An 11,108-nucleotide genomic window follows, 5' to 3' on the forward strand; every position below is an offset into this window, starting at 1 on the left:
TCCTCTCTCTGGAAGACTGCAAGACTGGAGATTGTAGGGAATGGCATGATGGGGGAATTGGGTGAGGTATGGGGTGGACTGGATGGCTGCTAAAGCCCCTTCTTCCTGTGAGACGCTGAGAGGCTAAAGAGCAATGGATGTTCAATGTCTATTTTATGATATGGCTGTTTATTCTTTTTTCTTCTGTGAATCTGGGCAATTTATGTTTTTGTAAAAATTTTTTCTCTTAGAATGTTAAGTTTATTGGCATACAATTGGGTAAAATTATTAAATTTATATATTAACAATATATATAATTAATGAATAACATTTAATTTCATCTTCATTGGGAGTACATTCACCCTTTTCATTTTTATAGTGGTAATTTGGTTTTCTTCAATCAAATTAACCAATGGTTTATCTATCTCATTGGTTTTTTCTTAAAACCAGCTCCTCGTTTTATTTATTAGTTCAATTTTTTTAAACTTTTAATTTTATTCATCTCTTCGTTGAATCCCCAGAACCATCAGGCAAGGAAGTGAATCCTCATTTTTATGGAGCTTGATTTCCTTTCATACATGCTGAAGCACACTGGCTCCTAGAACTTCCAGGTGCTTCCAGGAGGGACAGTTCCTGACACAGAATTGATTTACTGCCCTGGGGCGGAGGGCTTCCCTGCTGCTTTTACACATCATTGAGACAAAAGGGCCATCACTCCCCAGAGGCAGCTTAGCAACCACATCGACACTGCAGAGAAACCACAACAAATCAATAAATGGGAGAGGCAAGTTTATTGGGGAAATGGCACCGCAGGCTTTAGTCCTCAAGGACCACCAGCAGTTTTCCTGATGAAAAAAAGATAAAGCAAAATTTCTTCCCGGTCCCCACCCTTAGCTTGGGCTCTGGAGCAACAGCCAACTTTGCATTCCTGGCTCTTGCAGGGGCACAGAAGCAGCCAAGGGGCAGCCCCTTAAATATGGCTGCTGGTCCCCAGCACCATTCCAGACACAGTCCTAATGGCTGGCGTTTGTATAATCTTTACTCCTCCCCAGAGCCGAGGAGATGGGGCCACTTTTAGGGAGCTGAGTCAGAGAGAGGTGACCGAGGCAGGATCTGGCTCCCGAGTCCAAGTCCATGGTGGGATACAGATGGAGGTTCAGATTTCTTTTCTGAACAAGAACGTGGTGGCTGTTTCTTTGTTCGGAACACTAGAGACCATGACACACAGGGAGGGAGGCTGGGCCAGGTCCCCGGGCTCATTGTTACCCGCAGGCCAGAGAGAGATCAGGAGGCCCGGAGACAGCCCGGATGCAGGGGGAGGCCTCGGCCTTCTTAAACTCGGGTCTTCCCGGGTCTCCAACACCCATTTGGTGATTCAGGCCAGGTGAGGAACAAGGTCAGCCTTGGAGCCTCTTGGCTCCACAGGCTCGGCATTGACTAGCTATGTGATCCTGGACAAGTCACTTAACTCCAATTGCCTTGTAAAAAGGGAAAAAAAATGAGGCAAAGAATGGCCTCTCTTACCTCATTCCCCCCCCCCCCAAAAAAAAATCCATCTGCTAGGAGAGGACCCTCAGGGTTTCTGGTCAAAAAAGATACAATTGCTATTTATACTCACTTGGAGTCAGCAGGACCGAAAAGATGGCCAATGGGGGCTTGGCCCAAACCCACTGTTGGCCAGGCATGGAGAGCTAGAGTGATTCGGGTTTAGGGCTCCACTCTTAAGAAGTCTAGTCCCTAAACCCCAAGATATTGTGCAAAGTTCAGCAAATTAAAAATTGGGCAGAGTGGGTAAGGGCCCGTACCCTATGGGGACAAAGAGTAAAGAGGGAGGACAGAAGGAAGGAAGAGAGGAAGAGAAGAGAGGAAGGAAGGAGAGAAAGAAGGGAGAAAGGAGGAAAGAAGGGAGAGAAAGAATGGAAGAAGGAAGGAAAGAAGGTAGAGAGGGAAAGGAGGAAGGAAGAGAAGAGAGGAAGGAGAGACAGAAGGGAGAAAGGAGGAAAGAAGGTAGAGAGGGAAGGAAGAGAGGAAGAGAGGAGGAAGGAAGGAGAGAAAGAAGGGAGAAAGGAGGAAAGAAGGGAGAGAAAGAATGGAAGAAGGAAGGAAAGAAGGTAGAGGGAAAGGAGGAAGGAAGAGAAGAAGAAAGGAGAGGGAGGGAGGAAGGGAAGACAGAAAGGAGGAGGGAAGGAACGTGTCGCCCAGGTGACGCTGATGCTGGCGCTCAGGGGCCGGCCACAGGGAGGGGGGTTAGGGAAATAGAGGGGAGGGCTCTCCCAGTCCTTTGGCGCCACCTGGTGGGGGCGGGACGGGCCCTGCTGGGAGGCTGGGGGCGGGACCCCGGCGCTTCTGACCTTTGCCTGGCACGAGCCGAGGGCATTTCCCTGGGCGCCTCCTCTCCCGGGAGCGCGTGGCCCTTTCCCACGCCCTGCCCCCCTTTTCCCACGCCCTGCCCCCCTTTCCCACGCCTGCCCCCCCACCAGGGGCTCCTCTGCGGCGGGAGCCTCCCCTCCAAGAAACTGTCAAGCAAACAGCCCGAGGAGGCTCCAAAGAAACGATTCCGGAAACCCCAGCCCGGCTCCCCGGGGGACTTCACTGAGAGGCTCGGATGCAGAAGGTGATTCGCAGAGCCAACAAGCGCTTATGGAGGCCGGGGGCGCGCCGGCCGCTCCGTGGGGGACACAACAGCCCCGCCCCCAAGGGGCCCTTATGGCGGGGGGCCTGCACCGAGGAGGGGCCCGGCCCGTCTCCTGCTTGCCCGGCAGGGGCCGTCACCACCAGCAGGCTGAGCCCCGCTCTGAAGCCTCCACAGCCGGGGTCCCAGGACGCCAGGAGGCCGCTGCTGGTTCCCAGGCCTTGAGTCCTGGGGCGGACCGACGGCCCCCGATTGCTGCCCCGGGATTCTGGGCCCGGGGAGACCGGGAAGGGCGCCGGCTGCTGCTGCTGGGGAGGTGACTCCCTTGGGGAGGAGCCCAGGGCGGCCGCCGGGACGAACAAGGGGAGGATGACTGGGGCTGGGCCTTGGGACTGGTCAGGTCCCGTCCACCACCGGCCACAGAGGGCTCAGTCACACACAATCTCAGAACAATCTTCCCCAGTTTCACTCAGCTACAAGCCGCGGTGGGTCCGCCATCAGAATCCTGCCTCATTCTTGCCTGGATGAGAAGGCAACAAGGTGGTCCTGAGGTTACCCAGAGGTTTGTGGGTGGTTCCTTTTGGGCGGTTCACCCCCCACCCTGTTCTGTGCGGCCCGGAGGGCAGAGCGGTGACCAGCTGGAGAAAGGCTGCTTTCTGTCCGGCCGGGGACTTCCCCACAGTCCGAGCACCTGGATGTGCTCTCCAAGCCACGGATGGCCCCCGGCCAGTCATGAGGAATGAGCACGGAGCTTTGGGGGGCTCGGGGTGCCGGGACCACCATTAGGGCTTCTTCTACTTCCAGGACTACTTTGGCCAGTACCAACTAATGTCAGAAACGGTCTTTTAACATTTCCCATATTTTTACAGGGACGGCCAGGGGCCATCTGGGATGGAGTCTGAGATAACCAGGGTCTGTGTGGCCACAGTAGTCTCTTCAGTCAGAGGAGCCTCAGTTATCTACATAATGGGGATGATAATATTGCCATGGCTCCTTCACTGGGCTGCGCTGTAAGGCCATAATCATCTAAGGAAATGCCAGCGGTTTTATTCTGTGCATGCGGCCCTGGCGGCTAGGCTCTGGGGGCTGGGCAGATTGATTTCCGAGTCCGTGACAGATTAGTGATAAGGACATCCGGGAAGAAATGCTCTAGCTCCAACCTTTGATTATCTGACTTTGCTTTTGAGTCTGAAAATTAGTCAATGATGGCTTGGCAGCTAGAATTCTGAAGCACATACAAAAGTGCTTTGGACTCATAATTACATCAGAATTGGGGGGAAACTCTTCTGGGACTAAAGACTCCCCCCCCCCCCCAGTTCCTTATTTATCAGATAAGGGAGCAGAGACCATTATTACCTGAGCAAGACAGCAGACACAGTGCAGGGTTAAGGGCAGGTGCGAAGGGCTGGGACACAGAGAGAGAAGCTTCTGCCAACTCCAGTTTATGGTCTGCAAGTGCACTGGTAACAGCTGAATAGACTAAAGTAAAATTCAATAAGTTTTTTGGTCCAACTGCTGATAAAATAAAATAGATTCCATAAAATGGATTTTAAAATATTATTTGTGACAAAAAAATGAAGCTAGTTTCCTGGCTGCTCAATGTTCTGCAGGATGTCCACGGACAGGCCCAGCTGTTGCACTATGTTGGCAGTTTGTTCTAAAATCCAAGAGAAGTTAGGCTTTGGGGGACATGTCCCCCTCTGTGTTCTGCAGTCTGGAGAATGGGGGCAACTGTGCTGATCGGCCTTGGGGTGGCAGTTTTTGTTGAGGTCGGCAGAGCACCTCCCGGGTCTTTCCTCTTCGATCTTTTCATGGACCGAGACCGAGGGACAAAGGTCCATGTCCTGGAGGGAGTCCAACAAGTCCCCCACGTGGGGCTGTGGAGGGATGGAGGTCAGGTGCTGGAGCACAGACTCTTCAGACTGGCCCACAGCGTCCAGAAGGTCATTCAGGGGAGCGATCCAAGGAGAACCGTTATCCTGCAGGTGACACCAGGAGAGCAGAGCACTAGACGAGCATCAAAGCAAAAGCGTCAAGAGGCGTTCTCAGAAATCCTGCCCTCTTTTATGGAAGTTACGCTACTTCCCAGTTACCGGGGTTAACCACAACCTGCTGCCTAAAGAGCGTGACCATAACCTACCAAAGAGAGTGGGATACCCAAGTGCAGCTAGTGTTGCAGGGGCAACTAAAGGCTCTTTTTTGGCTTCTGTGTAACACAGCTTAGGTTTCATGATCCTTTGATTTTCATGAAATAAATTTGATTTCCCTTATGACATGGTACTTTATTAGAATTAGTTAGGGGGCAAATGACTAAAAATGAACTTACATTTATATAGCACCTACCATATGCTAAATCCTTTACAAATATGGCCTCACTCGATGCCCACCACAACCCTGGAAGGTAGTGGTTATCATTATCCCCATTTTAGGAGGAAACGGAGGCAAGCAGAGATGAAGTGCCTAGCCCAGGGTCACACAGCGAGGAAGGGCCTGAGGGAGAATTTAAACTTGGTTCTTTCTGACCCCAGGCCTGAGCTCTCTTCTCTTTCTCTGGTAGAGAATGGTCCACAAAGGAAAGCCAGCCCTGCTCTGTTCTCCTCCCCCTCCACGCAAGCAGGACTGTCTGTAGGGCTGAATTTCTATGACCTATGAATTCACTTTGTTTTTGGACATCTCTTCCTCAACAAGTTCTGCTAAGTCTGAAACAGTGAAGTGTGAAGTACACCCTACGGCTCCCACAAGGACAGAGGTCTCCGGGGGTTACCTTAGGGTTCCTCGGAGCTGCCCATATTGGAGGATGACTCTGGCGCCCTCCTTATAACCTTGATTGAAGCCCTGCTGCAGGACGGCTGCTTTCCCCGCATCGACCCCGTCTCTGTAACCTTCCTAGAAGCCAGACAAGCAGAAGTTAGCTCTGCAAGGGGACAGGGTTTCCCCGTCCTGAGCTCCAGGCCCAGTCGGTAAGACAGTGCTTACTGTGGAGGCACCTCCCCGCTTAGTCACCAGAACCATGGGGCAGGTGTCCTGGGGGCCAGGGGACATCTCTGGGAATTCAGAAGAACAAAGGTATGGACCTGGACGGGACCTCAGAACTCTAGTTAAACCCTGACATGAATGGGAATGTTCTCTACAATATCCTCAAGAAGTGGTCGTTGAGCATCTAGTGAAAAAACCAGCAATGGGGAACTCAGCACCTTCCACCCAATGGGACGTGTGCCCTCAAGACCCTCGCAGCAGGACGAGGAGAACCTTATGGTGAACCACACGAGTCTCTGGTGACAATGGGACTGTCCGCAGTATTTTCCTTCTCTAGACAAAACTATGTTCAAATCTTCAGGTACTCTCTCCCCCACCTCTAGAGGCCAGAATTCCAGGGGCCTTCCAGGTCCATTGGCAGTTAAAGCCCAGAGGGCAGACCCACAGAGAGCTCCCTCCCTGAGTTCTAAAGGCCCTGCCCACACTGAGAGCATGTCTGAGTAAAGCCCAAGACCCCTGCTCCTGCAGGAGGCCCCGGGAGAATGAGAAGGGAGGAAAAAAGTGGGAGAGCCTGGCCACACCTCATGGTGCTGTCCTCCCAAGAGGGGCAGAGAGCAGGACGCGGCCCCCAAAAGCCAAAGAAAGCCCAGAGGGCAGCCAGGAGGAGCAGCCCTCGCCCGTCCTGCCTCATCCCCTGTCCCAGGTGGGAAGCACATGCTTGAGGACTCCTTCAGGCCAGCCGTGATTCAGCTTGTGGGTGTGTAACTGTCAGCGCAGAGGTGCAAGCTCAGCAGAGCTGCTGGGGTGAACTTCCACCTCTGTTAAGCCAGGGGACAGGAGGTCCCTTCCAAGGAAAGAGTGGGTTGGGAACCAATCCTAACCAGGGCAGAGCCACGCTTTCATCCCATCCAGGGGATCCTGTGGACCCCTCAGCTTTCCCCAAAGGCAGGCAGAGAGGCAGACCAGACTGTCAGGCCTGAAGTCTGGAGGCTCCAAGTTCAAATCCAACATCAGACATAGCCGTGTGACCTTGGGCTGCTCACTCGTGGAGTTTTTCAGATTCTGTGTCCTGGCCTGTAAGGTGGAGATAAGAGCACCTGGGGCCTAGGACTGTGAGGATCAAATAAGACATATAAGACGAGTTCACCTCAAAGCCCTGTAATGATTGGCAGCCATCAGCAAGCGACCACTCTGGGACTGGCAGATGGGCCAGGCCACCTCAAAAGTTCCACTCCATTATTGCCAAGAGCCGCTGACCCGAGAAAGCCTCACGCTCACGCAGGGTCGTGGGTTTAGAGCTGGGTGGCCCCTGAGAAGGCCTATTCCAGTCTGATCCCCTCGTTTTACAAATGCGGCCACCGAGGCCCAGTAGGAGGAGGGCCTTGTCCGCTCACGCGAGAAATAAGTGAGTCACAGGGAGGATCCATTATTCTTGAGTCAGGGTTTTTCCTACTTGAGCCGTACCTGTGTTCCCCCAGTCAGTCCTCAACTTTCCCAGAGGGAACATGCCTAGAAACCAGCATAAAGTAAAAACGTGAATGGCTGCCCACTGCTTCTCCTACTGTGACCGCCCCAAACCGGGCTCTTCTGCTACAACTGGCTGAAAAGACGTTGTTCTGCCGGGAGGGGCAGGGGCTGCAGTATGAGAAGCTCCTTATTCCCAGTCGCAGCAGTGCCTGGGCCAGTGCCCGGCCCATAGAGCCTCCCATTTCCCCTCCACTGTGACTGTGCGATGCATGTGGCTGCCAAGGTGACAGAGAAAAGGACATCACTAATAAAGTCGCGCAGGCGCTTCCAGTTGGAAAGTCACATCTGAGTGTCCAGGGCTGCCTGGAGTTGTTCCCAGGTTATTTCCTCCATCGAACTCGGTGCTCCCTTTGGCCTTTCATTGCAGCCCAGCGACTAGCATGCAACAGGCACTAAATAGACATCAATGAAGAACTGACTCCGGATTTCCCAAGTCCGTCACGGACCTGTTGGCTGAAAGCAGCTGATCACCACCTCAGCCATCCCGAGGTCAGCGTTTTATGCTAACTGCATGGCAAGCCCTCACTGCCCACATCTGGCCCCGGAGCAGCAGCCTCAGCACCCCGGGCTTGGTGCTCCCCCGCTCGGGCCGCACGTACTGCCCCCTCCCCCCCCACCCCCGCCTCCTCTGCAGCTGGGGAGAAAGAGTCTTCCCCCCTAACTTGGGTTTTCTATGAAAACCACCATTTCGGGAAGGCGGGACCATTTCTGCCACACTGCGTGGTGATCCGTGATCCATCTACATGTAGTATGACACAAAAAAGCCGGATTAGGTCTTAATTAGAGAAAACTTCTACTAATAGATACGTGACAATAAAAGGAAATACAAGAAACAAAAATATAAAGTGATTTGCCTCATTCAAAGAAACAAAAGTCTAACTTTAACGAGGTCATAACGTGTATCTGATGCGCCTCCAGAGCGCGGAAAGGCGGCGGCCGGAAGGGCTCCGACCCCGGCCCGGGGCCACGGGGCGAGGAGGAGCCCGGGGAGGGGCCTCTGACAACACCAGGCGTCCCCCTGGCACGGACACCCGCACCGACGCTCCGCCCCCCGCAGGACGCTCCGCCCCCGCAGGACACCCCGCCCCCCGCACGGACGCTCCGCCCCCCCGCACCGACGCCCCGCCCCCCGCACGGACACCCCGCCCCCCGCACCGACGCTCCGCCCCCCCGCACGGACACCCCGCCCCCCGCACCGACGCTCCGCCCCCCCGCACGGACACCCCGCCCCCACGCACGGACACCTCACTCTCGCTTGGAGACCCAGGGAACCCTCGCAGACCCGTCTCGGACAAGGCTCGGGAGTCAGGCCCAGGGGGAGGAGCCGGGCCCAGGGGGAGGAGCCGGCCGCCACGTGCAGCCATCCCGTAGTTCAGGTCCCGCCCCTGGCGCTATTTATTGGCCGCGCAGCCGTATACGTCACTTCCGCTCCCAGTCCTCCGTCACCCCCCACACCCCCCGCCTTCCTGAACTCCAGAGGCTTCCGGGACGGGCCTTACCCGCACGCGCCGCTCCACGCGGTTCCGCCACTCCCGCTGCGCCGGCAGCGTCTCGTCCGCTTCGTCGTCGAATACGTCCGCGTCCGCGCTCCCGTCCTGCCCGGGTCTCGCGCATGCCGCCCTCAGCCACGACATCGCGACCCCGCCAATGCCGGACCCCGCCTCCGGAAATGCCCGCCCCTGCTTCCGGCGGTCGTGGGGCGAGTCCCAGAGCCCCACCCTTTCGTTCTCTGAGCGCCGCCGCGAAGTCCGCCGGCGCTAGACGACAGTGCAGCCATCTTTGGAGAGGGCAGGCTTTGCCAAACGTTCTTATGCGCATGTCCCAGAAGGCGCCGATGTAAAAACGGCCGTTGTACGAAGGCCATCTTTGGAGAGGGCGGGCGCTGTTCGTTCTCGCCCCGCTCTACGCACGGAAAGCTCTGGGACATACGACTACCATCTTTGTGAAGGGCAAACTCTGCTGTTCCCCCCCCCCCCACTGCTTTACGCATGCCCGGAAGGGAGTCATCGGTGGCCGGGGTTAAAAGAGGAAATGCTTTCTCTGTGGTCGCCATCTTGGTAAAGAGCAGGCGCTCACCCCATCCCGTCCCTCCGTCGTCACTTTTTGCGTGTAGACGGAAAAGGGGTCGTTGGTGGCGGACGAACAGAAGGGTTTGCTTGGTGGCCGCCATCTTTGTAAAGGGCAAACGCAGCTCCTACCCCCTGCGGCAGGCGCGCCTGCGTTGTGGCTCTGCGACGTCCATTAGCGAAATAAGAGTCTCCTCGGACTGAAGGGCCCGGCCCGGGGCCCAGACGTGGTGAGCCGTGGAGGCTCACGGGAGCCCGGATACCCCGGGTAACCCCGGGAGCATCAGCGCGCAGCCCCCCGGGAAGGCCCTGCGGCCGAGGAGCTGTGGCCCTACTGTGGGCCTGACAGCGCGTGCCCGCCCTCGGGGAGCGCGCTCCTTGCGGGAAGCAGAACTCGGCCCCACTGTGTGCCTGCTTTTTGCACGCCGGCCCTCGGGGCTCTGCCAGGCGCAGTCCCACTGACGTTCTCAGAGGGAGGGGACGATCCTGGAGTCGCGGTGTCTTGTCCATAAATCCTGCTCCATCAGCTTTTTGATGGCGCTCATTTTCGTTCCACACTTCTGCTTTTATTTTAGCTTTATTCTTTCTTTCAAAGTCTTCTGCGTTAACAAAAGAATCGTTCCTCTCTCCCTATGCTATTGTTGCATTTTATTTTGTTTTCTTCCGCACACAAATTTGGACCTTTTGTGAAACTAAATTAGAGGAGGGTGGTGAGCCTTCCTAATATCTTTTACTAAGCTTCTAGCTTGTTGGGGATACTCACAAAATACTGAATAACGAGTTCAATAGTATAGATGCTCTTTACTACTCGATGGCCCCCCTAAAACCCTGTTTTGGGAGTAGGATCCCTGGGGATGTTCACCAGTCCTATTATTATTTGGGATTTTCAATTGCAAAACAGCCCGCTCAGGGGGAAACATTTAACTGCCGCTCTCAGTTTAATTGCTGACATCAATTTTGGTAGAAACGCATGATTTAGCAAATGTAGAGTTGAGGTAAGAAGACCTGGGTTCAAATCTGCATCTCTGACACTAGCTCTGTGATCATGGGCAAATCATTTAGCTTTTCTGAGCTTCAGGCAATTAACTTCAAGACCTTTTGCTGAGTTAAAACATGGATTACAATCTTTCTTGGTGGAAGGAGTTCTCACACTAAGGAAATCATAGATTCCTGACAGATTGATGGGGAAGCATCAGCCTGATACCCGAGCAGTGACCAAAGCATGCAGCACATTTTCTAAATGATCTTCAGGGCTCCTTTCATGAGGTTATACAGTGAAGGTTCCTCTAAGTATTATAGTGGTGACTGTCATATTTGCAAATAAGTCATCGGTCTCGGGACACTGGCTACTTGTACTGAACAATGCATGCCTTGTCTCTGAGCCCTTCATGTCACTGTAATGCCCCTAGCACTGACAGCTGGCCGGTATGTGTCATACAAAAGAACAGTAGTTGTAGTATATAGTAGTTGCTGAGGGAGAGGGTTCATAGGATCCCAGAATCATAGAATTTTACATTCAGACCCGACCTCAGTCCAATGTGAACGCAAGCAAGGACTTTTCTACAACATTGTTGACAAGTGGTCATTATTTGCTTCTAGATGACGTCTAGAAAGAAAAAGGAGCCCATTATCTCCTCCTCTGCTAGAGATCTCTGTTGGGGTTGATGTGAATCCCTTAATTGCTACTTTTGGGGTCTGACCTAGAATGTATTCTACAGTTCCAGGAATAGAAGTCAAGCTCGCTGGCCTTTAGTTCACAACCTCCTTACAAACAGCTACAGCATTCATGATTCCTCAGCTCTGGTGGCTTTCATGTTTTGGACCTTATTGTAAATATGACAGATTGGAGATAATCACTGAAGGAAGGCACTAACATGAAAGAGGGTGGGAAAGCCAGAGGTGGACACCAAGATGGAGAGAATTACAGG

The 11,108-nt window shown here is 54.0% G+C and overlaps 1 protein-coding gene across 2 annotated transcripts; it reads right to left on the bottom strand.

Annotated features, from left to right (window-relative positions):
- Positions 1-2,096: 2,096 nt before the first annotated feature.
- On the bottom strand, positions 2,097-8,826 carry YAE1 (YAE1 maturation factor of ABCE1). 2 transcript variants are annotated; one of them, XR_002769621.2, is made up of 4 exons: positions 8,614-8,826; positions 5,376-5,497; positions 3,968-4,618; positions 2,097-3,131 (listed from the first exon to the last, which is right to left on the bottom strand). XR_002769621.2 is itself a non-coding variant. In XM_023498355.2 (3 exons), exons 1-3 carry the CDS (start codon positions 8,746-8,748, stop codon positions 4,192-4,194), a joined length of 684 nt encoding a protein of 227 aa, XP_023354123.1. In that variant the 5' UTR covers positions 8,749-8,826; the 3' UTR covers positions 3,903-4,191. The 2 variants fall into 2 exon arrangements, 1 of the variants encoding a protein (XP_023354123.1); XM_023498355.2 differs by lacking the exon at positions 2,097-3,131 and having other exon boundaries at positions 3,903-4,618.
- Positions 8,827-11,108: the final 2,282 nt, after the last annotated feature.

Source organism: Sarcophilus harrisii, chromosome 1, assembly GCF_902635505.1.
Source record: "Sarcophilus harrisii chromosome 1, mSarHar1.11, whole genome shotgun sequence".
Lineage (NCBI taxonomy): Eukaryota > Metazoa > Chordata > Mammalia > Dasyuromorphia > Dasyuridae > Sarcophilus > Sarcophilus harrisii.